Consider the following 27125-nt stretch of genomic DNA (forward strand, 5'->3'; position numbering starts at 1 on the left):
TAATAAGGTAGAACTCAGTCATGATACTTTAGTGGAATGACTCCATGACTAAATAATATTGTAATTAATAGGCAAAATGCCGAAACATAATTACAAATTATTCGGGCCCTAATTATATATGTCCAATTGGTCCTTTCGCTAGCTTGAGATAACCAGAAATGAATTACATGTAAAACCAATAAATATGGAATGAATGAAAATGATAAAGTAGGAGAAATTGATCACATGTATCTATTGGGAAATGTGTTCATATTGTAGTAAACATGTAATTGTTTTCTATGTATTTAAACGGTGAAAAAATAAATAAAGTTAATTTCACATTTCACTATTATGTCTTTTGTGTTTCTATCTTTCATGTTTTGAATGCATAGCGAAATTATGACAAACAAATATTAGCTCATTGATTGTCTAATTTCAAACTTATGGTAAGTGACACTATAAGAACGTTTACATTGTGAGAAAGACAACTTACTTCAATAGGTAATCTAAATGAGTCCGTAATCCCGTAAAAGAATCAAAGTGAGCATTTGATTCAAATACTTGGAAGAATTATTACGTCGTCTACAATTCCAGTTCGGGGATGACTAGTCTTGGCTATCGAAACAGTTGAATCCACGGGTAGAGACATAGATGTGCTTATTGGAAGAATGATACATTAGACTATACCCAAGATAAATTAATTCTGAATATGTTTTTGAATTAATTCACTTGTGACATTCATGGTGTGATTTACCTAAATCTTGAGTTAGCCACTAACCATGAGTATGTAACTCGTGTGCTTTGATATAAGTTGTAGACACCCATATTTGTCCGAGCCCAATTGGAGGCCCATTTGCATATCTATTCTCTCCTAGCCCCGTTCGAAGCCCACCTGATTTTATTCAAATGGAGGCCTTTGTTTTTATTTTCTTTTTCTTTCCTTTTTGGGTCTGTCAAAGGCCCAAATTATTATTATTATCATTATTACTACTATTATTAAATATTATTATCTTTTTTTTTACAAATAAACAAGATTAAAAAACAATATATATACTTGAAATGAAATGAAAGAAAGAAAAGGAGGAGGTTTTTCTTATTTTATTCTTAAAAAAAGGGTAAAAAAGAACAACAACAAAAACAAGCATTCTATTTTTTTCTTTTCTTCTATCTTTTTTTTTTTTTTTGCTATAGACATGTCATGAGGAATCGAGTTTTGGGATCCGATGAAGGAGACGTCATTGGACCGTCGGTCCTTCACCCTTAGGAGCCCCAAAAATCCTGTTTTTTCCCTTTCCCTTTCTAAAATAAATGTTTCTTTAGAAAATAGGTTTGATCTTGGGAAAGTTTTGATTTTTTTTAAAAAGAGAAAGTTTATATTGTAAAAATAAAAATCTATTTTTTGAGTCATTTTAAAGGAAATTTTAAAATTTTAAAACAAAATTTTGATTTTTGTCAACTATTTAGAAATTAAAGTTTTGATCTTTAAGAAAAGTAGTGATTTTTAAAAGAAAAAAGAGAAAGTTTAGATTTTTATTCTTAAAATCTATTTTTTAGTCATTTTAAAGGAAAAGTTTAAAATTTTAAAACAAAGTTTTGATCTTTTTCAATTATTTCAAATAAAGTTTTGATATTTAAGAAAAGTAGTGATTTTTTTTTAAAAGAAAGATTTGATTTTGCAACAAAAAAAATTCCGCCACCATATGCGGCGGCTCCACCACTGGAGGTTGGAGAGCCGTTGGGCTTTCTGGTGGTAGAGCCATGGCCAACATAGAAGGAGGAAGAGAAGGAGAAAGCGTTTTTTTTAATGAGATTAAAAATGAAAGAATGAATAGTTTTTCCCATTTATAGGTGTCAAAAATGACTAATTTATTCTCACCCCTTTACTTTTTAAATTTACAAAAAATACCCCGTTTTTTTGCAACACCGCCCTCACTCTCTGGCTTATTTACATCTGTAACCCTTTTATTTATTCAAACCTTCAATTTAATCCAAAATTTAAAAATTAAAAGCAAATTAATTGCTACATCAATACTTTGTCTTCCACATTTTTTATCTTTTAGTCCCCAAATCAAGCTACGTCATTTTGTTTCCATCTTTAATAAATTATATATACTTATATCTTCCATTTCATTTGCATTTATACCTTATATATTTAATGTCAATTATACGCTTTATTTTAATATTTTATATTTATTCACACTTAAATAATTTTATTTATTCTTATTTTGCCTTTATTTATTTTCATGTCTATTTATATTTATGTTTTATTTACACATTCCCTTACATACATTTTAATATTATTTGTTTATGTTACTTTGATTCTTTTATTGTATTATGAATAAGGTGTATTATTGTTATTATTATCATCATCATCATGTCAATGTCTTATTTATTTCATTTATTTAAGTTTTCTTTTTATTATTGTCATTTTTGAAATAGTTTTAACTTTTCATTAACTTTAGTCAATTTAATTAATTTTCCCATTTTATTACTATTCGTTTTAAAAGAGGAACTTTAGGTCATTTTCATCCTATAAATGTTGACAAGAAGTTAGTTAAGTAGGTGTTACAGTTTAATGAAACCATAAGGTTTTTACATTTGAATTTAGGTTAGTCTTTAAGATCTTATCTACCATTCCCTAGAAAATTAAATATTGTATAAGATTTCTCTTTAGAATCTTAAATTAATATGTAAATATTCTTTAGGACTTTGTTCAAATTTAAAACTCAATATTTTTGTAGGTGAATTGTAAATCATGAGTAGGTATTTTAAGTATTTTATTTTAGAAACTTTTAAGAAAGCTAAGATATATTATTTTAGGATTTTGACAATTTCAACTTTAGATCAAGAATTTTAAAGTAAGATAAGTCATAAACCGACATAGGATACTTTCTTAAGATCTTGATAGATTCAACGTTATTAATTAAATATTTTAAATAATAATAATAATAAAAGATCAAATAAGTTGTAGATGGATTTTAATATTTCTCTTAATTCATTGGTAATTTCTAGTTTTTTTAGAATTCTAAAATAGAATTAATTTTAGGAATTGAAGGTATTTTACTAGAATTATTTAGGTATCCTTTAGGGTTCCCGTTAAAAGTAAAAATCTCTAATTTAAGTTTCAAATTAGATAAGTTTGGTGAACACATCTTAATCGAGTTACAAGTAAATAGGAGGAATTTTTTTTAGAGTTTTTATTTAAGATCTCCATAAGATTTTAGCCTAGATTAAGACATTAATATGCTTAAATAAAAAAACCTAGCTCTCAAGACCCCGTAGGACTATCCCCAGATAGGCGTTGTGGGGGTGCTATAACCTTCCCCACACGTATTCGTACTCCCGAACCCAAAATTTAGTGATGAGATCGAGTCTAGACTTTTAAGATTTTTCGTAGTATTAATTCTAGACTTTTTGACAATAGGTGGCTAACCAACCTAGCCCTAATTGATTAGTGGCGACTCTACGTTAATTTAGGCCCTCCATGTCTAGCTTTGCTGACTAGGCCCCCTTACTCTTATGTAGGCAACGTTATGACATAAGTGGAGGCTTATGTTCTAAAGATAATCGAGCCCATGTTGGTATGTTGGGTACATGACTTGTGTATGGCATGACTTTATTAGCAACAATGGAATTCATAGTTCGATTAAAGAGTTAACAATATTTTTCATTGACATTGTGAGGATTGATAAATATAGAACGTGGCCACAAATTGCTTATTCTCGAATAAGCAATTTATCACAGTCATTTGTTAGCAGCGATCATATTAATCATTAAGAAGACACAATGGTGACAGTGAGATAAAATAAGATTGTATTGAGTGAACGGATTTAACTCAAAAGAATTAAGGATATCATATGAGGGTAACACACACATGGTGAGGTCATTAGACAAAGCAGTTGGATGAATTACCTTCATAAATAGTATACAATAAGGAGTTTTCAATCATAGTATTTCTTGTGGATTGACTCCATGATTAAGTAATTGCGAATTATTTTAATGATACTTTTAGGCATAATTGCAATTACTCGAGCCTAATTGCATATGTCTAATTTGTCCCTCTGCTAGTTCAACTAAAGCTCGATCAAACTGCATTTGAATCAGAAGAAAATTCTACGACTTTGGAAATAATTTAATTGACTCGATTTATTCGATGTGGAATTAAATTGGGCAGTCGTGAGAGTAGTTCAACTAGAGAATTTGATTAAAGAATTTTCTTGAAAATTTAATTTTAAAAAATCTAAGTGATTTTTGAGAAAATTAATTTTGATAAGGCAAAATTAAATTATTCAAATCAATTAAAATAATTATGATATTTTTGGAAATTAATTTTCAAGTCAGACAATTGGCCTAATGGGTAATTGAACTTGAAAATTGGACCTGAGATCGAAAATTGGGCTCAAGAACACAAAATCGAGATCAAGATAAAAAAAACTAGTCGAACTAGGTCTAATATGTGAAACCGGATCACCGGTTAGACCGGACCAGTCAGGCCGCCAATAGCCTGGACTGAACTGGTAATAGCCAAACCATCTTAGGGTGTCGTGAGGGTGTCGTACCATACTGGCGGTGGCATTCTGGTGGCTGACAGATGGTCGGTGATGGTGGTTCTTCGATGGTTGAGCAGTGGAAGAATTACACTCCTATTAAGACTCTACCTGATAATTTAATTCCAGATTAATTATTCCAAAAATAATATTATTTTAATAAGATTTAATATTAGCTTTAATTTAATACTTATTTTGATAGTATTTTTATTAATTTAATATTAAAGTATTTATCTTAATATTAAATTAAATTTAATATTTATCTTATAGATAAATATTCTATTAATTTAATAGGTTTAATATTAAATTTAATATAATATTTATCTTGATAAGTATTATATTAACTTAATATTAAGTTTAATAAGATTTGAACTCTCTAAACTCTCTCTATATAAAAAAAACATTGGGTCATTGTTTTTCACTCACTTGAATTTAAGAGAAAGTTGTTGAGAGAAAATTCTCAAAAGAAATTATTTCAGAAAATTTTTAGAGATATTTTTCTTTTTTACAACTTGACCCAGAAGTTTAGAGAAATTATGAAATTGCTTCACTGGAAATTTTGTAGAAAATTTTCTGATTTGAAGTGAGCCCACATTCAGAAGACGTGAGCTTAAGAATAGCAGAGAAGACTACTGACCATGTTCGCATGTGCCTATAAAACAAACAATGTTCTAAAACAATTTTAAAATGTGGTTTTATTGCAAGCATAGAGGTCAGTTGTAATATTTGTAGTGTTACAATGGAACACTAGAGTATTCTAATGATCGAACCCAAAGGAGATGGCGATTGAGTAATAAATAGCATGCACTATAGAGTCTAAGCGGCTACTGATATGGTTTTATAGTACGGCAAATTATAACAAGAAAGTTTTGCAAGAAAATTAAATATGCTAATCTAAAGACTAAATTGCAAAGAGTACAAAACTAAGAAATTAACTAATAAACGACTAATGGTGGTTGATTGATTTTGATGTGGATCGTCGGTCCTCGAATGAGGGACTTAAATCACTTAAATTACTAAGTGGCTCTATTTTATCTTTCGATCTCAACTTTACCGACTTAGATGAATGAATCTGATTTATCTCTCGATCTTATTGATTACCTCTTGGGACTAATGAATGAGAGCACAACAAGATTACCTCTCGGTCTCACTTGCCTAGATATTCCCTTAGGGGCGTCACTTCTTAAGTTTTTAGGTCTATTCGATTTAGTCCAATTTATTACAATTTAGTCCCTTGTCCAAAAAATCAACTTACCCACATCTCTATCAACCAACCCCTTTTTTAGGTTTAGCTACTCATGCTAAAAATAAACAGAATGGACATAGTAATGAAAAGCAAAGAAGCCATTAAAGTAAAGCATAAGAAAAATAAAAAAAGTTTGGATTTTTATGCAATAAAACTTAAAGAACATCAAACTAAAGCCATTCAACAAGAAAATCTAAAGCAATAAACATGAAATGAACAAACTTTAGCTGACTTAAAGTAAAGGAAACTAAAATAAATTAAACTAAAGCTAGAATTGTCTTACAACCAAGGTACATATACTGAAAATGTAAATAAACCTAACTTATAGTGATAATTAACTTAACTAACATTGAGAACATTAAGAACAAGAAGTAAATGTAGAAAAATAAACTCTAAAACTAAGAAGGGAGAAGAGAAAATGAAAACCCTAGAAAAGTTGTAGAAAAAACTAAGACAAAATCTAAATTAAAGCTAAATCTAAATTAATGTATCTCTCTCTCCTTCTCAGGAAAAATTGGTTGTTTTAGGCTGAATGTTGATGAATTTTTATTGCCAAAATTACCCCTACACGGGCTGTAACGCCCCAGTTCTGGAGGGTACAAGGTTTGATGAATAGTTCTAAGGTATTATAACTGACGGAGTGGTATTCACCCAGGTACATTTTGGGCGTATGAAGTGGATGGATACAATTATGTGTTTTAGTTAATAAAAATGCTATACCGATTGGAATAAGATAGTGACCAAGTGGAAGAATATTGAGTGTGAGTTCACGTCAGAAGAATAGTGCGCCTTTAATCGTGGTACTGTGCAGGTTATGTTGCAAGGTAAATTGGTTAGAAACCAATTGAATGTGAACCGAAATAATTAAAAGATAAAGGTCTAGTAGGTTTCTCGAAAGTTTGTGAACTTTTGGATAAAATAATATAGTAAAATGTGACACTTGTCATGTTCCAATAAAGACTTAGATTATATTAATGGATATTCAAGATTTGGATAAGGGATTTCTCTTTTTCCTTATTGTAGAATATTATTATATGGAGATTGAGAAACAAAAAGGCATTTCTTTGAGTTGGAGATGAAACCCTAGATTTTATCAATGATTCTCCATTTCAAGGTAAGTTTTATGACATTGTGTGTTATGAAGGATTAGGCTTGTATGAATGCATGAATTGTAAGATGAAGAAGTAAGGTATTATATGTGGGTTATCTGGGTTAGAGATGATGGCAAGGTTAATTGAATGAGTTTTAATGGTGATTTTTTGTCTTTTGAGGTAGTAGTTGTTGTAATCCCTGATTGGATGTTGGATCTGAAGTTCAAGTTGTTGTTCGTGGTTGTCAAGTAAGTCCCTAAGCTGGCTCTTATATATGTATACTGGTTTATTCTAGATATCTTTGTGTAGAATCATATGAACTATTAACTGAGATTAGAAGAGGATGGTATGATGAGTATGCTGATATATGAATGTGGATAGGATTAGCATGTATAGTTTGTATAAATATGTCAAGTATAGAGAATGTGATAAGAAATCTGGAGTCAAAAATATGACTGCAAGAGCATGTCTGAGTTGTATGTTAAGTTTGGTGCTAATGCATGAAAGGTCTGTTATGTGAGTTTATGTCTATTCACTGCGGTGAAGTCTAAAGGGGTCCGTTGGGACTAAAAACACAATCTTTGATATGAATCTCTGGAAAGGAAAAGTCCATGGCCATGACATCATATCGTTTAAGACCATAGCTGGGCTATGGCATCATATGGAAAAGAACTAAAGAAAGGTGATTACCTAAAGGGGTTTTTTGTGTGACCTAGGTCGATGAGGGGTAACCCTCACAAAATGTGAGTCTAGGCGAATACCTATCATGAACATGCCAGAAAAAGGAAGCCTTTATGGCAATCTATGGAAAGGAAGCCTTTTTGGTGCACTTTAAAAAATGACCCTTCTGACAATCATCTAAAGGCAACACCTCTGTGGCAAACCCTAAGAAAAGAAATGGTATTCACGACAAACTCTGAAGGAACAATGGTTGTAATAAACTCTGAAGGAAAAGCCCCTGTGGCATATCATGTTACATCTTCGATGAGGTATTCTAATTAGCTTCATTTATAGCGAGTTTCGTATGAAATGTTATGGCGTATCCAGCATAGTTTGAAGACAAGAACAAAGAAAATGGAATACACTAGAGAATGTGACGAGTTTAATGTATGAGTTAATTAGACTTGAAGAACAAACTTGAGGAATGGCTATGTCTGGTAAATTGAAGAAGGTTATTTGTCTGTAAGTATTAGAATAAAAATGGTAGTTTTTAGAAAGGATCAAATCATATAATTAAAGAATGTATCTTCTATCTAAGTACGAAATCATTTCATAGATTTTGAAGAAACGACGGCTTAAAGTATGTATGTAAGAATCATTGTATCATGTCTATATGGGCCCCTAGAATGGGTATGGTTAGGGAATCACGAAAGTGCAACGCGAAGAACGTGAGTAATGTATCCAAGATGCGGAAGGCAAAATCATGATTTTAAAGTCAAGGTAACATCTATGGTATGAAGAATGGCATTCTAAGAAGGTATTCGCTAGAGACAAGTTGAAGAACAAAGGGCAACGAGGTGGCGAATTAAATTATCAGATGCGAAATGCATAACGATTTAGGTAAATAGGTGTTTATCTCATTAAGTTCTTATGAACTTACATGGATTGTGTTCTCCATTTTAAGTTGAATGTAAGGCTACGTCTGAGGGAAATGATGCTGTGACTACACCCAAAGAGTGGCGTATTGGATTACTATGCATACAGAGCAAGCTTTGATGGCGTGATCGAGCCTGTTTGACACTTAGAAACCCTTGAATCGAGATAACTACGTTAGATTAGGACATCATTTCAGTAATACTTGTAATCAAATTTCCTAGGATTATAACTGGAATTCTTAAATGTTTATACTTATGTGTTATTTTAATAAGTCTTGCAGTTAAGTAGTTCAAATCAATTATAATTTGAGTAAGTAGAGTTAAGTTTCATTTCTTTTAATGTGGTAACACCCAAGATTCAGATTCAATTCATCGAATTGAGTTTGGGGTGTCATACAGGCCTTGGATGATTGGTGGATCGGGTGGACAAAGACTACCATTTTTGTCCAATTTTGTCCCTCTCACGATGTTTGTGGCCAATACCCAGAAGAGGATATAGCGATACCTCAAGCAGTTTCGAGCCTTGGGGTATATTCTTTGAAGGGTGGATATCGTGATACCACTGAAGGGTGGTCTCTAATCTTCCATACTATTGGAGGTATTGTGATTCTAATGTATGGATATCGTGATACCCTTTCTTTTGGTGTCATTTTCATTCGTTTTCAACCTTCAACACGTCCCTACACCACTCAACCACAGGTTAGGCCCCCTAATGGCACTATTGGCCAAATTGGGTTACAAAATGAGTAAAAACGATATATTTATACTTATTAAATTAAAATCTAAAAAATATGAAAAAGAAGCTACTTTGCTTGAGAATAAGCTCCTTAAGTATACCGAGAAGGCCTAATTTGACGTATCAAATTATGGCATATCAACTACTCGGTCGAAGCATTTATCCTAGACAAATAAAAAATGTATGATTTTGATTAAGTGTTTATTACTTTAGATAACACAACCAAGTTCTAGTTTTGAAAAAAAATTAAAACTCTGATTTTTCCTCAAATCTATTTTTCGTTGCGTTTTCCAAACCTAATTTTCCAATAGTATCACTATTCGCAATGAATCCATTTTCTCGCTAAGTACAAAAGATGACTTAGAAATTAATTTAATTTATTCAAATTATTATTTGATTAATTGTAATTAAATGATTAAAGTTCAAAGTAAGAACTAAATTAATTAGTCGTAATGGATTTGTCGAATAATGCAATTAAATATATTTCCTCATAAATTCTAGTATGGTAAAATTGTCATGACTTCAATGGAATGAGAATTGGGTTGAGAAATTAACGTTGTTAGGGCCCCTTTGGATAGACGGTGCTTTTACCTGCAGTTAGTGGAAAAACAACGGTGGCGGTGAGATTAGATACTGTAGCGATACTGTAGTTTGAGACAAAAAGAAAGCTAAACGCATCGCACTTGAGGTAAACGCCCATCCAAGGGGTTCCTTAATTAATTAAATTAAGTGGTTAAATAAATAATGTTTGGGAAATAGAAAATATTTATTGGGTTAGATAAATTATAACTGTTAGATAAAAGTCCAGATAATACATATAATTGGACCTAATACATAAAAGCTCTAATTAAGCCTTGTGAAATACATGGGGCGGCAAACCTTAGTGTATTTTAGGGCATGTTGTCACCCGTAGCTCTTCTACTTAAAGTAGAAGCTATATTTTCTATTAAAATATTATTATTTAATTAGACCTTATTCGAATAGAACTCTTGTACAAATTCTCTATAAATAGGAACGATATGTTGAACTATGCACTCACATTATTTGCATCATTATTCCGTTAGAAAATAATGAAAATTTTTTGTACAGAATAAATTCTATTTTATGGGGAAAACACATAGTTTCTAGTTAAAGAGAGAATTAGCTTTCCTACTGAAAGTTAATAAAATTTTTCATTCTATGTTATTGGTTCATGTTGTTTGAGGTCACTCTCAAAGTAATTCGTCGTTCAAGAATTGCAGAGAAGTCATTCAATTGAAGTCAGGATTGACTTAACCGCCTCATACAAAGTCCTACCCAATATAAACCCAATCCAATATATATAAACCCAACCCAACCCAACCCAATCCTAAAAAGTACAAATAATTTAAATTAATTAATAATTTAATAAATAAAAATGAAAATCCTAAAACTAAAAATCACGCACAGTCACAGAAATGAGAAATTCCTAACCCTCAAAATTCAAAATCCTTAATTTGAAATCTCTCAAAATCTCTACTACCAGTGCTAGTCACCTTTGTGAACCTTCTGATGTCCACCAGTCACACCGTCTGATGTCCACCCGGTCACCATCATCGGTCGACGTTTGTCCGCCATCGGTCATCGCAGTGACATACCTTCGATTTGGACTTCACTCACCACCGTCGGCACTCAGTTTGGATTTTTCAGGTGTGTTTTGTTTAAGTTCTTTTCTTTGAGGCTTTGTTACTAGGACTCGAGTGGTGAACAATCCATGGTTGTTCAATACCAACCACCCACATCTTTAACTAAGAAGTGGATAATATAGGTTTCAGCACTAAGATATTGTGTGATGTATATATGTAGTAATGATAATGAAGTGTGAGGTTGTTTGTTTCGTATGCGGCTAGGTAGTAGTTCAATGAGGACCATAAATGGCACTACTGTTATTATATTATTCTTTCATTGTGATAATAATCAAGTGGGAATGTATTTCTTATGCGGCAAAGGATTAATTATTCATCTATTCATTGTAATAGTAATGATCAACAATCACAAAAACAATGCCTAAAACTTAGAAGTAAACATCCTGCTTCTGTTAACACCAAGCTTAGTTTCTTGATATAGATTGACAAAGGAAACTTGTTTAATTGAATCGATAAGACTATCATTGTAGGGTTAGATGCTGATATAAGTGTTTTGGGTTTTGAAGTTAATAATGCTCCTAGGTTTATAGGATGATGATCATGGGCAATAAGTGACTGTAGAGTTGGTTCAAATTGGAAATAATAAACATTCTAGTGAGTTCTGATTTCTAATTGTTGATTGTGGGTAAGATTTTCTGATAGGGGAATGGTGGTAAGTTTTTCAAAATTTCCTTTTTAGTCTATAATTATGGGTTCAACTTTTTTTTTCACCGATTATTTTTGGGTTTGAATTGAGATTTATTGATATTGTGGATTGGTGAGGGATTTTGGTTGCTGCATTTGAATTTAAGGGTCCGTTTGATTGCTTGTATTTTGTTTTCTGGAAAATATTTTCATCATTTTCCACTGTTTGTTTGGTGGAAAACAAATTCCCACTGTAAAAGCTTTTCCAAAAAACGGGAAAATAACGCCTTCTTCTGGGAAAATGTCTTACACTTTTTTTTCGATAAGACATTTTCCAAAACACGGGAATTGACTCATTCTTTTCCCTTTTCCTCTACCCCTTTCCCTTTATATTCCCCTTCCCTTTGGGTTGCAAATCAGTCCTTCAATAGAAGCTGGGCTCAGCAGACCGAAGAGAGTTACCAATTTCAGTTGGCGCTGGGTTTGCGGGTTTCTTCGTTGGTTGCTTCTGCTACTGATTCCAACTTATTGGATTTCAATTCTGATGCTAACACCAACAGAGTTTCCTCCTCCTCTTCCTTTTCTTCTTCTTCACCTCAGCATGTGTCTCATCGATTCTGGGTATCACTTCATTTTTTCTATTTCTTTGAGTTTACTTCTTTTTGTCCTTGAATTATTGGTTAGTAAAGGGTTTTATGCTTTATGGTTGATGATTGAATTTATGTTACTAATTTTTCCATGATTATGAGGATAATGTCTGTGTCGTATACATTAAATATTGGGTTTTCTATCTATAATCTTTCTGCAATTTCATTTGGCCATTTTGTTCAAGTTTTCATGTTTATAATTTTTTGGAATTAAAAATCTGAGTGACCATGTCCTTCATAGTTTTTGTGGTGTTTATCTCTTATTGGTTGAACAATGTGTTTGTATTTAGAATATTTCTATGAAACCATATTCTTTGTAATGGTAATAAAAACATTTTTCGTCAAGGTTAAGCAGGCAAATAGTATTTTATGTAGGAAAAAGTAGTTCTGGATTATTTTTCTTGGTGGTTGATGAATTTTACATCCCAATGACTGGAGAAGTTTAGAAAACAAGTTTAATGATTCATATGAAGAATTTCTAAGGTACTCTGAGTTCCTTTGGTTTAGGTAAATGGCATTTTGTTTATATTCTTATAATTGTTGTTTTCTGCATTCCAAGTTGTTCCTACTTTTCAAGGCATGGGAATTGGGACAATAATAGTTAAAAGGATTGTAAGGTTTGTTACTCTTATATTTCTACTAATTCTGAAACTTTTAACTGAAGTAGGTGTATTACAATTGCCTGGCATCTTTCTGATTGGTTTTTATGATATCTGGCTCAATGGCTTTCTTCTGCTACCTTCACACTAAATCTAAAAGGGCCTTAAATTTTATTAGATAGGTGCTTTCATTCTTTCATTGAACTGCATAGTTTATCTCTTTCAATAAACATCATCATATAGACTAGTTGCAAACAAGTTATGTAGAAACTTGAGATAATCAAGGGAAAGGGGGTTGTCAAGGTTTGAATCATCGACTTAGTGTCAACCAAAACTTGAAAGCAACATAAGTCATTTCTCAGTTACTACTACACCAGTGGCTTGGTTACATGGAAAGTTGGGATTGAAATATTTATATATATACATACATATATATGAGGTTACTTTGGCAGGGTCATCGATGAAATGATTTGTATTAATTGTTCTTGAAAAGCATGATATGTATAGCTTATTTCAGGTTCTTCTTCAAAGCACGTGGATTCAGAGATGATATCTTGGGCTCTACTATGATGATGTATAGTAGGACAGTTTTAAGCACTTGTTTTTAAGGTGAGCGGATGGTTAAACAAGCTGGTCAAAAATTGTTGTTAGTTTCACACTCCAATTGCAGTTAGCATCTTCCAAGACAACTAAACCACAAAGTTGAACCGCATCAAACATATGGATTTAAAAAGGCCGAGAAATTATTTCCGTTGTGTATTCAAGCTTCAGTTTCTTTTTTATCTTAGAAGATTGCCCTCTTATATTTATTGGCTTCATTTGTAATGTAGCAATAAAAAAGAAGCTTTGGAGGGATATGGAATGAAGCTTCAATCATTGCACAACATACTGATAACAATTTAGGATACTCATAACAATTTAGGATACTCATAACAATTTTATAGGTTGTGTTGTTCTTTACCAATGTTATCGAGGGTACAAATCATAAAAATTCTTGCGTTGGATATGCCATTTTAAATTTATTGGAAGGTAAGGACATGTTAATGCCTATTATCACTTGCACCCCTTTGTAGCTCTTATCACCTTGTGCCTCAATTTTTGTCATTTCAATACAAGTATATTGTAGAAGGCAGTCATATGTGCTTTTCCATTTCAAATTATTCCAGGGTTATGTATTTGTTGAATGCATACATATATACATATTTATGTCTGTAAATGTGTGCATTGGGATAAATTTTATAGGAGTTAGCTTTGTGTTACGATGTAGATTGGTTGGCTAAGGAATTGGTTATACTTGAGAGTGGCTGAAATTTGATAATGATGCTATCTGTGTTGTTTGTAAGACAACAAAAAAATTGCTTTTATGCTGAGCGTAATTTCATCAGGAGATCACTACAATTGATTCACTACTAATTAGTAAATTTCGAAAGTAGTTTGCAATGCTTTTATATTTTAATAATTGAGTGTTATTATATATTTAATTTAATTTAATTATTTATAAATAAATCATTACAATATATGTAAAAATAATTTAAAATATAAAAATTTATTAATATGTATATAAATTTATTAATATATGTAAAACAACTTTTTCAGAAAATATTTTTAGGAAATCTGCCAAACAACAGAAAATATTTTACACAGATTCAATCAAACACCAGAAAATATTTTCCAGTAAATCATTTTATAGAAAAGTAAAACATTTTCTAGAAATCATTTTACGGAAAACATTTTACTGGCAATCAAACGGACCCTAAGTTAGAATTTTGTGCAATTCCGTAATCGAAGTTTTTTACTAGCTAAGGTTGATTCATCGGTTAATTCGATTAATTTTTGAAATCTTTTATACTTGTTTTAACCAAAAATAAAAAAAAAACATATAAATTTCGATTAATTCAGTTAATCGATTGAATTAATCAAAAAAGTTCGGTTCAATTAAATTTTTTTTAAAATTTCAGTTTGATCAACGATTAAAGTTTAAAAAAATTAATTAATTCGATTAATACTTATTCAGATCAATTAACCGATTGAAAACCCCTATTGTACCACCTTGATATTTGTTCATTTGTAACAAAAAAGAAAAAGCAATATAATGTTTTTTCACCTTGAATATATAAAATATAAACTAAAATATGGGACCATTTTACCAAAAAAAGCTCTTTTTTTTCAAAATTTACTGAAATGGGCCACTTTTTTAATTATTTACCGGAATGGGCCATTTCTGCGAAATCGCTGCCACGTAAGCGCGATGTCAGGGTACATGACAGATCATCGCGTCCACGTCAGCGCAACCTGCTGACGTGGAAGGAAATCGCGTCCTCAAGGAAGAGATTTCCTTCCACGTCAGCAGGTCGCGCTGACGTGGACGCGATGATCTTCACGTAGCGCGTTTCCGGGGACGCGATTTTGACGTTGATTTTACGTTTGGGTTTTTCTGGGTTTTAGGGTTTTGGGTGTAGGCTTTTTAGGGTTTAGGGGTCCCGGGAAAAATTATTTTGAGTTGACGTTTCTGGTCAAATAGTATAAAATCGCTTCTACCAGGATGCTATTAGAGAAGAAATTGTAAAATCGTGCCTTCGTGGACGCGATTTCGGTACAGTTGGTCATGTAAGAAATAATTTTTTTGACGTTTTCTGAGCAAATAGTATAAAATCGCTGATACCAGGATGCTATATGAGAAGAAATTGTGAAATCGCGCCCTCGTGGACGCGATTTCGCTACAGTTGGTCATGTAGGAAATAATTATTTTTTGACGTTTCTGAGCAAATAGTGTCAAATCGCGCCCTCGTGGACACGATTTTGCTACAGTAGCAAGTTTGGGCTGAGGCTATAAATTAGGTAGAAAATGTTCTTAAAATGCATAAGTCATAGCAGAAACATTTTAGAGAGGCTAAGAAAGTTAGAGTTTCAAAATGAGTGAACGTATTAGTGCTGTTATTTACTACGATGGTGAGGTTTGCCACACCGAGAATGGTGTTGTTTTTTTGTCGGAGAATACGGTGCGACTGTCATTTAGCCAAAACATAGATTTGACAGAACTTCGTAAAAGAATTAGGCGTAAAATCTTCGGAACGACGCCAATGAAAGTTCTGTCAATCACGTATCGATTTTGTTCTTCTGTTGATCCGGTGACATATGACTCGTTCGACATAAAAGGTGTTCGTAGCTTGGAGGCAATGGTGCAGACTCATCTTGCTAGCGGAGCAACTTATATTGAGTTATATGTACAATTTACGTCACCAACTGATGTACTTCCGTCCAGTGTTCGAGATGTATACACGACCCCTGGCCGACACTCGGTTAGCGGGTTACAAAATACGGAATAGCCCATGTTCGGTAGCGGTGTCGAATGCACATCCCCACCAAGATACTCTGTCGGTGGATGGGACATGTACGTCGGTGGCTCGACGTTTGACGCTGGAAATACGAGCTGGGGAACTGCATCAAGTTCTAGTGGATGGCAATCTACATCCAATTGGGGATGTTATCAAATGCCCAGAAGAAAGGATGACGTACTACCTACGACATCAACCGGTGAGGGGACATCGTACACTGCAGATGATTGTGGGTTAGAAGATGAGTCCGATGTGGATCCACCTCGAGAGCCCGGGTCGGATGGTGCAGAGGTGGGATTATTTTCTGAACCGGAGCCTATTCCAACAAAAGGTGAAGATGGTGATAGGAGTGCAGATGATGAAGAAAATCCACGATTCAGAGCATACTCACCTCCAGCCCACATGCATAATGTCGATCTGTCAGCAGATGATGCGTTAGAGTTTCCAGATTTACCACACCGGTTGCGCGATCGTACAAGTTCGGGTTTTTAATTAAAATTAAATTAGGTTAGGGTTTTTAATTAAATTAAATTAGGTTGGGGTTTAGGGTTTTTAATTAAATTAAATTAGGGTTAGGGTTTTTAATCAAATAATATCAAAATAACTTGGAAAAATTTCTATGTGTATTACATCGTCATAAACTTGTATTTCATTACATCAAATGATAAATTTTAATACGGTAATCAATGTCTATGACCGGGAGATTCGGTTCCACATGGCGGCTGTCGACGGTTACGCGCTGGATTCCTCCTTCCTCTAGCTTCCGGCGGCAGTTGTTCTTCCTCTGGTGGTGATTGTTGTTCTTCCGGTTCGGCATCTGGTTGTCGAACTTGGGACGATGATCCACCTTCAAAGAATAGTGTATGTGGAGGTGTTTGCATCATGAACGGCGACGGTGTTTGCATCATGAACGGCGACGGAGTTTGAAAGCCATGCATTGCTGGCGATTGTTAAAAAGGAGATTTCCCCGATGGCCCCCTTTGCGACCCCTCTTGCGCCGCTGGCCTAGTTATCGGTGGTCCGCTCGGCATTACAAGAAATGGAGTTGATCCGAGCATTTGGCTCCAACCTGCCATAGGATTCGGAAAAGGATACATGTACGGGTTAGGGTACATATAAGGGCTAGGAAACATACCTGGCATCATAGGGAAAGGCGAATGCGTGGGTATCATCTGTTGAATTGCTACGTCAGGTGACTGCGTCGGTGCTCTCGTTGGGGACGGTGATTGCATGGCCGCTGATGATGAACCGGGTGAATGTCTGGGCCTTGTTGAGGGGCTGCCCTCGTAGTCTTGTCCCCTTGGATTTAGAGGCCCGCGCCTTTCCCTTCCGACACGTATTTGCCGCTGCCTCTCCTCTGGCGTAAGTAAATACGGCTTCCCATGGATCCTAAACCATGACATGTATTCTGGAACGCACGCTAACTCGGGAACGATGATTTGTTCCCGAGTAGGTAGATATTCATGCTGATTTTCCCACATTTCTGTGTACTCTGGCCAGTATCTAGTCCAATCCGTACCTAATAGCCAAAGGTCAATTTTGTGGTGCTCGTCAAACACCTCAGGGTCTGCAGGGATCGGTTGTCTACATCCAAACTGTCGTAGGACTCTGTCTGGTGGGGCTCCACGGTTGCATAGTTGATCAACACCACTTTCACGTGCCAAGCGTTCGGATTTTGTAAAAACTCTTCCGGGATTACTGCCTGGACTGCCGGATCCTCGTATGGTGTCCATTGAAACTACATGAACATGATAGAAATATTACTTATATACATAATACTAAATACTAAATACTAAATATCAATCCACTAGCGAATGTATGGAAATATCTATTTGCAATAATACTTACTTCTGCTTCCGACCGTTGCTCCAATAGAAGCCGTATATCTTCAAGTTCAGACGGTAATCCACGATAACTTGCCGGATGGTTCCACCTAATTAAATAAATTTTTAGCATACTTTTATTCTTACAAAATCTACATAACAATTTCAAAATGTAATATAAAATTTACCTCGTTACGAGTGGGAATGTATATGGGTGGTTCACTCGAGGACGTAGAAATGAAAAGCAAAACCGTGTCCATGATTGCAGTAGTGACAGGCAACCTCCGATTTTTGCTCTCCTCGGTTTGGTCGCCCCGCACATCTCCTGATATAATGTTGCCAAGACGACAGACCCCCAACTTAATTCACCGACTGCTCTAAAATCAACGAGTTTTAGCAGCCACCTTAGATGTACATGGCTCCGTGACGTGTCGGCCATCAGATAGCCTCCAATTATTTGAAGAATGTATGATCGAGCATATCGGATTCTTTCAATTTCGGTTGAATTTGTATTCAGATCGGGGAAGGTGGCACGTAACCAGCCCATCTCCACCTTACCTCCATCCATTTTATCCGGAACAGAGCCCAAAAGCTCGTAGCACACTGCCTCCCAATTGCTAGATTGGGCAGACCCGGTGACTGGGTGCCCTTCCACCGGCAATCCCGAATGCAGATGGACATCTTCTAGAGTGATAGTGCACTCTCCACATAGAAGATGAAATGTGTGCGTCTTGGGTCTCCACCTCTCGATTAACGCACTAATCAGTTTCGGCTCCAACTTGCATCCCCGGCCTACCGTCGCCACGTGCCAAAATCCCGCTTCCCGCAGGTAGTTCTCTACTAACGGTGATGGAGGACCATGCATATTCTAAATATTGCATTCCAATACCTGATCTTTAGACTTTTATAACAAAAAATAAATTAATAATTATCTAAAAATACATAAATAAAAATATCTTAAATAAAATTTAAAATTTAAATTTAATACTTACCATTTTCATTTGCTCCACCGATATGTGATTTCTATCAAGACGAATCAATGATCCGACCATTGTTGAAAATATTAAAAATATTAAAATTATTTTAAAAAAATAAAAATATTTAAAATTTTCTTAAAAAAATGAAATTGAATGGAAAAAGAAATTAAATATGGATTTGAGAGATTTTTTGAAGGAAATTGAGAGGATTTTGGAAGGAATTTGAGAGTTTAAGAGAATTTTGGAAGGAAATTGAGAGAATTTTGGAAGGAAATTGAGAGAATATTTGTTTGTGAAAAAATAAAGGGTAGGGGGTTTTATAGTAAAAAAAATTGTGACCGTTGGGGGGGCAACGGTCAAATTTTTGACCGTTGACCCTTGTTCGTTTCACGCAGCGTGTCATCAGCGTCACGTCGGTAGCGACTGGCGGCGTGGAAGGAAATCGCTTCCTTGAGGACGCGATTTCCTTCCATGTCGGCAGTCGCTACCGACGCGGACGTGATGATCTGTCATGTACCCTGACATCGCGCTTACGTGGTAGCGATTTCGCGGAAATGACCCATTCCGGTAAATAATTAAAAAAGTGGTCCATTTCGGTAAATTTTGCAAAAAAAAGGCTTTTTTTGGTAAAATGGCCAAAAAAAAATGGTTTGGAGCTTTTTTTTCCCCAATTTTCGTGGCGGTTTTTTTTCAGCCCTACCAAATATTTTTCCCCAATTTCAAAAGTTGCAAACATACCAACAGTACCACCATTCCCACAGTCCCTAAGTCCAACACTCTTCAAGATCAACCCTCGCCAGTTATCATTGACAAAATTTCAGGGATAAAGGTTGAGGAATCAAGTGGAGATGATGACGACGACGAAGGCAAAGGCGTTCATGGGATCGAACGTCTTCATGTCGCGAAACCTCGTCCCTCCCGAAGTATTCGACAAGCTTCACGGCGTTCTCAAGGATAACGGTGCCCAAGTCTTCCTCTGTTGCGACCCTTCTCGCAATGGCCCCGATGATTTCCACGTTATCTCCTCCTTCGATCACGTACTCCCCCCTTTTTCCCTCCATTTTTTGTTGCATTTTACGATATTTTTGGGATCTTTCTTAAATGTCTTCTTTTTTATTGAGTTATTTTACTTTTTTTTTTCAGGAGAAATTTGAGGATCTTAGAGCTAAAGGCTGTAATTTGATAGGTAATGTTCTCCAGTTGTAGAATTCTTCTTAAATTTACCATGCTGGTAATTTATGGGAGTTTTTATTTTCGTTTTATTTTTTGGGTCATAGGTCCTCAATGTGTGATTTCTTGTGCAAATGAAAATAGAGCTCTACCTAAACAAGGATTTAGTTGCTGTCTTGCAATGGACGGTCTCAAAGTGCTGGCATCCGGTTTCGACATGGATGAGAAGGTATTGCAATTAAGGTTCATGCAAATGCGTTCATTTTTATCTACTCGGGTGACTTATATGAACCCCGAGTTTCTATGGTTTCTTCTGATGATTTTTGCTCGTAGGTTAAGATTGAAAAATTAGTTATAGCCATGGGGGGAGTTTTGCATACTAAAGCATCTCTAGATGTTAGCTTCGTCATTGTAAAGAACGTCTTGGCTGCAAAGTATAAGGTATGTGTGATTCTTGTAAAATGATTCTCTCTCTCAGCTGCCTGAATTTGTTGTGTTTAAGTGTGCAAATATTGTTTAATTGGTGTTTTTATGAACTCATCATTGTTAGGACTTCTATATTCTTAAAATGAAAAAACTCAGAGGAAAAAATATTCTGTCTTTTTCTACTGCTTTAGTTTACAGATTATAAAGAGAGGAATAATTATTTTAAAGGAAACAATTCCTAATTTCCTAAGAATCAGTAACTGAGATTAGTTTCTATTTACAAGGGAACTACTAGTAATAAGGTAAGATTTCTATCCTTAATTATAGGGATTCCAACATAAAAGATAGCTGGTTTTATGAACTTAGAATACATCATAGTGAAATCAGAAAAAAATAATATTATTAAAGGTCTTTTCCAACTTGAGTTAGGTGAGAAGGTGTAAGAAACTGCTATTTGATCCCTATCCTCGCATATTTGGAGATCGGCATGCATGTGGGAGGAAAAACTTGAAAACAATCCTGGTAGTCCTTGCAGGAAATGAATGTTCCCATTGTGGAATATTTAGTAATAAATTTTTGAATTTTGTGCGCATCTGGCTTTGAGTTGGAGTTTCTATTAACCCTTTTTATTGGACTGTGAAATTGAGAATAATTGTCTTTGGAGTTTCTTGGAGAAGATATGATCAGAAAGAAGCTAATGGTTGCACATCACTTTATTATATACTATCACTGATTCTTATAATTATTTTCTGTCTGTGCAGTGGGCTTTAAATGTTCTGAAGAAACCTATTGTTACTATTCAATGGTTGTATCAGTGTTGGAGCGAGCACCGTGTTGTTCCTCAGGAGTCATACAGGGTTCTTCCTTTTACTGGATTGACAATATCTGTTACCGGAATTCGTGCAGGTTTATTATGTCAATCATATTGGTTCTGCTTGTGACAGACTACTTAATCATTGAATTCTAATTTTCTCTTCCTCTCAGATGAGCGAAAGGAGATTGAAAAGCTTATCATACAAAATGGTGGAAAATATTCTGCTGAACTCACCAAGAAGTGCACACATTTGATTTGTGATATATCCTTTACATTGTTCCTTAAGATCTAAGAATTGTTGTTATTAGTTGCGTATTCTTAGGTTCTACACTTTCACTCCACAAGCAACATACCTCTAATTTATGATCACTGTTACATCTACTTATTTAAACTTCAGTTGTCTATTCATTTCTGTTCAAGGAATGTTATTCAGTTCTTGAGCCATTTGCAAATTTTCTTACATCTTTTTGATGTTTATGCATTGCACCTCAATAAATGTTTTACTTCCATCCTTTCCTCTCCTCAGAATAACCATCCATAGCCTATTCTGAGTATTCATTTGTGATCTTGACTTTCCATAAGTTCCTGAAGGTGACAAGTATAAAGTTGCCCGAAGATGGGGTCACGTTCATATCATTGTTCGGAAATGGTTTGATCAATGTATTGCCAGAAGAGGTAATGCTTTGTTGTTAGTAATGTCTAGTATTCCTGAGTTATGATATCTGGAGTATTTGTACTACCATGTATTATCAATGACTTCAAATTGTATCTGACCATGAATAATCCTTTGTCCCTGGTGGATAGCATGCCTTAATGAGGAGTCCTATCCTGTCCAAGGTGGCAGTGCATCTTCAAAGAAAAGTGTGAGTGGTTCCTTGTCAGCACAGCATAGTCAAGACAAGTTTAGGGCAAGTTCAGTGTCTGCAACCTCCTTGGTGGTTCCTGAATTTAATATGTCCACAGTGCCTTCTACCGGATTGGGAGATCCAGATCTTGAAGCTGCTCATTCTCAGAATACACCTTCTGTGTTATCAGATGCTCAGGCCATTTTTGAAGAGGATGGTGGTGAAGCACCAAATTTGCAGCCCTCTACTGAAACAAAGCTTGATGGTTGTGTTGCCAATGATTCTCAATCTGAAGATAATGATCTATACTTGTCAGATTGTAAAATTTCACTTGTAGGCTTTGAAGCTTCTGAAATGCGTAAGCTGGTTACCATGGTGCGTAGAGGTGGTGCATCCCGGTATATGTCATGTAATGAAAAATTGACGCACATAGTTGTTGGGGCACCATCTGAATTGTAAGTATTTCTTCTTTTTGTGCAAACAATGTTGTGAGTTTTTTTTTTCTCCCATGAGTTTCTTCCTTTGAGTTCTTTCCAAATTGTGCTTTGCAAGCTATGGGTTTTCATCTTCTGGCCTCAATGTACTGATACATTTGTTACATTGACTGTTTCCCCCTGTTTTCATAAAGCTTTCTCTTTCGTATGTTTGTCCTTTTGTCTAGGGAAAAGAAAGAGGTACGAAGCATTGCTGCTTCAGGTGTTATCCATGTGGTAAAGACCAGCTGGCTTGAGGACTGTGATCGTCAAAAGAAAGAAATCCCCGTTCATCAGAGGCATGTTGCATACGGCTTACTTCTTCCTAAAGGTTGCCAATTATTCTCTGAAATCAGTCTTCATCTTGAATTCATGTTCATGCTGGATGTATTTTGTTTTTGACATTCTCTTACAATAAAAAGATAGAGATCTTGTTCTGGAATTAACAGATATGTCAGTAAGTTCTTTATAGCTTCTGGTATGAATTATTTTTCATGCGTTTAACTGATCATCATGCTTGGACAGATTCTGCGCACTCTGTCAGAGGAGCAGTGACGGGAATTATCAATTCAAATCAAAGTAAATCCTCAGTTCCTACAAACTCTGGAACTGGAATGCCTTCATCATTTGGGAAAAGTCTAGATGATAAACCTAAAATCAACATGAATGGGGGAAGCTGTTTGAAAGCTACTGTAGGATCATCCAAGCAAGGTCTACTTCCTACAATAAATAGTACAAGTAATTTTTGGCAGAAGCAGCAATATGACTCTGTAGTCCAAAATCCTAAGAATGGGATTTCATCAGCTGTATTTAAGGGGAAAACATTTTGTTTTTCAGTTTCCTTTCCTGAAGATAGGGTAAGAATCTTGCGCTATGAATATTTTGACCCTGCATGAGTATTTGGTTGTGAATTTTTGAGATGGTTCAACTTGAAAACGTTGATATGGACATATGACTTTCAAGAAGAAATATACTCAAGTAAACTTGGCAAAAATCTTACTAGTACTACACTCACCATAAGTATGCAACAGTATGCTTGAAAGTTGCCAAAAGACTTTATGCTTGCTAAAATAACCACCTGAATCCATCCTCCTTGTTGAGATTTTTTTTGGCCTAGCAACTGACTCACCCAACTGAAGAAGGGAATTGCCTTGTTTTCCCTGTAACTAAAATTTTAGACTGGAGAAGGGCTCTGGAGGAACAAAGGGCAATTTATTTTCCATTGGTCAATTTGGGATGCCCTAATCTTGTAACTAAAGCCCCTGCCTCAAAGTAAGAGGCACCTGCCCATAACAAAGATTTGATAACCATTTAAAATCCCCATGTTGTTGCTGTCTAACATCTCAGATATTTAACTGCTTTTGAACTGTTTTAGCATGTCGTATTTATTTGTATCTGATATATTTCTTACGTTGGCTCTATGTATTGCTATCTATCTTAGTTCTGATGGTTACTTTTTCTAGTGCTATTTCCTCCTTAATATTCTTTCAATTTCTTCTGCCAGAGAGCTGAAATTGTTGAATGGGTGGATCAAGGCGGTGGACAGGTTGTTGAGGATCAAGTGAAAAAGAATGTGAATTTTATTATTGAGTGTCATGGTGTGATACCCAGTTGTATTACTGATTCCCAGATTACTTATGTTTCTACTCACTGGGTCAGGTCTTGTTTAGAGGTATGCTTAAAACTTCCTCTTTGGTCATGATATGCCTTTTTCTGGTTACATATAGTGCATAGTACAATATGTGTACTTGTCTAATACTGTTGCTACAGCTACCACTGCTGCTTCCTTTGGTTTCTTCTTTACTCTAAACCATCATGCATTGATATTTCTTTTAACTGAAAGTAGTAATTGGGTCTGAATAATATCTGGTTGGATTATATGTGTTTTCATAATCTTGTCAATGCTGATGGAGAACTGGTATTCTAGGATGGATGCTTGCTGGATGTTGGAAGACATATTCTCTATTCGCCACTTCCCTGTCAAATTCCATTTCCTGGGTTCAAAAACTTCCGCTTTTGTGTTTCACAATATGAAGAGAAGGATAGATTGCTATTAAGAAATCTATGTTTTATTCTTGGAGCTAAGTTTGTGGAAAAACTTACAAAAAAGGTGACTCATTTGTTGTGCAAGTTTACTAGTGGACCGAAATATGAGGCTGCTTGTAAATGGGGAATACAGTCAGTTACATCAGAGTGGATTTATGAATGTGTAAGGCAGGTAAGGTTCTGATTCTTTCTCTCTCTCTCTCTCTCTGCGCTCATCTGCGCAGTTATGCATTTCCAATCATGTCTGCCCTGAATTTTTGTTGTTTTTCCTTAGAAATGATAAGATCAACAAAATTCATGTGTTCAATTTAAATCTCGTAGAATAAAGTAGTATCTCTGGATCCATTTTGCCCTAAAGAAGTTACTGCTCAAGACCAAGAAGCAGGATTATGCACTGTGAGCCAGTTTCCAACTCAAGCTGCTAAAATGATTGCTGTAGATGTTCCCTCTCAGTTTACTAGTCAACCTCAGGGTCTGAGAACACAAGATCTTGGTGTTAAAATGGGAAGCATTACTGGTGATAGAAATGATGGCTCTAGAGATGAGGCCGAACAATCAAATGATCATTTTAAAAGGGCAAGGCACTTAGAAGATGATGACCAGAATGATCTGCTTGTTTCTCGAGTGCATTTATGCGAGCCTTTTCTGAATGAAAATTCTACTGGAAACAACAAATTAAAAAATGCAGGTGAAGCTGCTCAAGTTTTGCCTGATGTAGATACTGTTATAGACTTACTGGAGCAAACTAGTAAGGTGAATATTGTTGTTCCTCTAACTGTATCACCTAATTGTTTTATTGTTCAAGATAGCTGGTTGGCTGACTCAATTATCTATGCTTCTTTTCAAGATTCATGATCAGAAGTCACCAGAGAGGAATGGGTGTGACAGAAGTGTATCCTTGTATTTGTTGAGTTTTCAATGTCTAGATGTCTACTCTTTATCTCTTATATAAGTTTCTTTATGTTATCAATCCTTGATGTGGAGCAGATATTTTTATCTGATTGTACTGGCCTTCGTCAAGATCATACAGATCCTCATTCTGTTATTGGGTTATCTCGACACTGGTTAAACCGGTACCTTGTTATACGATTACCAAATAATTGCTCTCCCTTTTAACATTTTAATATTACCGTCTTAGTTGAACCAAAAAAAGTAAAGTATTAATATCTGAACTTTAGTTGACTGCCTTGCATTTGCCAGAAAGCTTAATCAAGAAAGAACCTACTGAATTTTGGGACAATTGCAAGGCCAGTGGGGAATTATATTTCATTATAGCAAGCAAAAATCATTTCATTCTCATCTCCCATTGACCTAATTTTTTTTTCTTTCCAGGAATGTGAGAAAAGATGAAATCAGCAGTCATTCCAGAGATGTGAATGCGGGAAGCCTATATGGTGGTTTCAGTGAAACGCAAACAGAGTCTCAGGTTTCAGATCTTACTTGTCTAAGAAGTTCCATTTCCATCCTATGTTATTCAGACTCGATCGAGAAAAATGAAAAGTGGGAGCAACATATGCTTCAACAGTTTAATGAATTTTAAATCTGTAAATCATCTATGATTAGTAATCCCAACTTTCAGGCTGAAGCCTCTTCATCTATCAATTATTTGGAAAATGCAGGTTGTGGGTTACGAAGAAGATTTGTCAGGCAGGCAAATGCTTATAGACAGAGTTCGGACCCGAAGTAGCATGACTTGAAAGCACTCAGGCCCGCCTTTGCCTACCAGATGCAACTTGATGGTTTAAACTCAGCCACTCAGGTATACTGCTTTCAGGCCTTACTATGCATCAATCAAGTTATGAAGCCATCAGCTTATATACATAAATACATGCATATATATATGTGTGTGTGTGTGTGTTATGTATGTATGTTCTGAAGGGGGAGATAATGTTATGGAAATTGTAACCCTTATATATGCTTGTAATTTTGAGCCTGTAAATCAATTTTCGCTGTGGATAAACATTGTGCTAATTTTGTGTATTCTATAATTGTTTTTTTTTTTGAATTTTTTTCAACTATGTTAACTTTATGATTTGATGCTCTGATGGAAACTTCAAAATGACCGAGTATTAAGACCTGTTGATTCGTGTATCCATGTGCTTGTGTATTTTTCATGTCAGAATTGTATTTAAGATATTTTATATTTATATAAATTTATATTTATAATTCGTGTAAAATGCAATTTCAAAATAATGCTTTCAAAACGGGCAATTTTAAGATTTTGGACATTTTCAAAATGTTAGTATTTTAAAATACATTATTGTAAAATGTTAGTATTTATGATTATTTTGTTTTGATAAATAATTTTGAAGAAAACTTAGGTCACTGGTTTCCTAAATTAAAAAAAAAATTACAAAAGGAGAAAATAATTTAACATATAAAAGTATGCAATCCATTATGTTGATTAAAATATATAATTATTTTAATAATATAAAATAGTAAATATATATAAGAATGAAATTAACATTGCATTTTAAAGTTCGGATTT

General features: G+C 34.7%; 1 protein-coding gene and 1 long non-coding RNA gene across 4 annotated transcripts; one reads left to right on the forward strand and one right to left on the reverse strand.

Annotated features, from left to right (window-relative positions):
• Window positions 1–17677: 17677 nt before the first annotated feature.
• Window positions 17678–18126, reverse strand: LOC128034724 (uncharacterized). Its single transcript, XR_008190865.1, has 3 exons — window positions 18075–18126; window positions 17912–17996; window positions 17678–17801 (listed from the first exon to the last, which is right to left on the reverse strand). It is a non-coding gene; the product is annotated as an uncharacterized LOC128034724 (long non-coding RNA).
• A 1428-nt stretch (window positions 18127–19554) lies between these two features.
• Window positions 19555–26638, forward strand: LOC105783366 (uncharacterized). 3 transcript variants are annotated; one of them, XR_008192715.1, is made up of 18 exons: window positions 19555–19900; window positions 20007–20049; window positions 20141–20262; window positions 20367–20474; window positions 21221–21365; window positions 21444–21535; window positions 21855–21948; window positions 22078–22573; window positions 22780–22922; window positions 23117–23448; window positions 24096–24263; window positions 24519–24809; window positions 24959–25390; window positions 25485–25529; window positions 25625–25710; window positions 25838–25884; window positions 25970–26063; window positions 26257–26274. XR_008192715.1 is itself a non-coding variant. In XM_012608772.2 (17 exons), exons 1-17 carry the CDS (start codon window positions 19712–19714, stop codon window positions 26332–26334), a joined length of 2958 nt encoding a protein of 985 aa, XP_012464226.1. In that variant the 5' UTR covers window positions 19557–19711; the 3' UTR covers window positions 26335–26638. The 3 variants fall into 3 exon arrangements, 2 of the variants coding, with proteins under 2 accessions (XP_012464226.1, XP_052482258.1); XM_012608772.2 differs by lacking the exon at window positions 25838–25884 and having other exon boundaries at window positions 19557–19900; window positions 26257–26638; XM_052626298.1 differs by lacking the exon at window positions 25838–25884 and having other exon boundaries at window positions 19833–19900; window positions 20178–20262; window positions 26257–26638.
• Window positions 26639–27125: the final 487 nt, after the last annotated feature.

The sequence above is a fragment of the Gossypium raimondii genome, chromosome 2, assembly GCF_025698545.1.
Source record: "Gossypium raimondii isolate GPD5lz chromosome 2, ASM2569854v1, whole genome shotgun sequence".
Lineage (NCBI taxonomy): Eukaryota > Viridiplantae > Streptophyta > Magnoliopsida > Malvales > Malvaceae > Gossypium > Gossypium raimondii.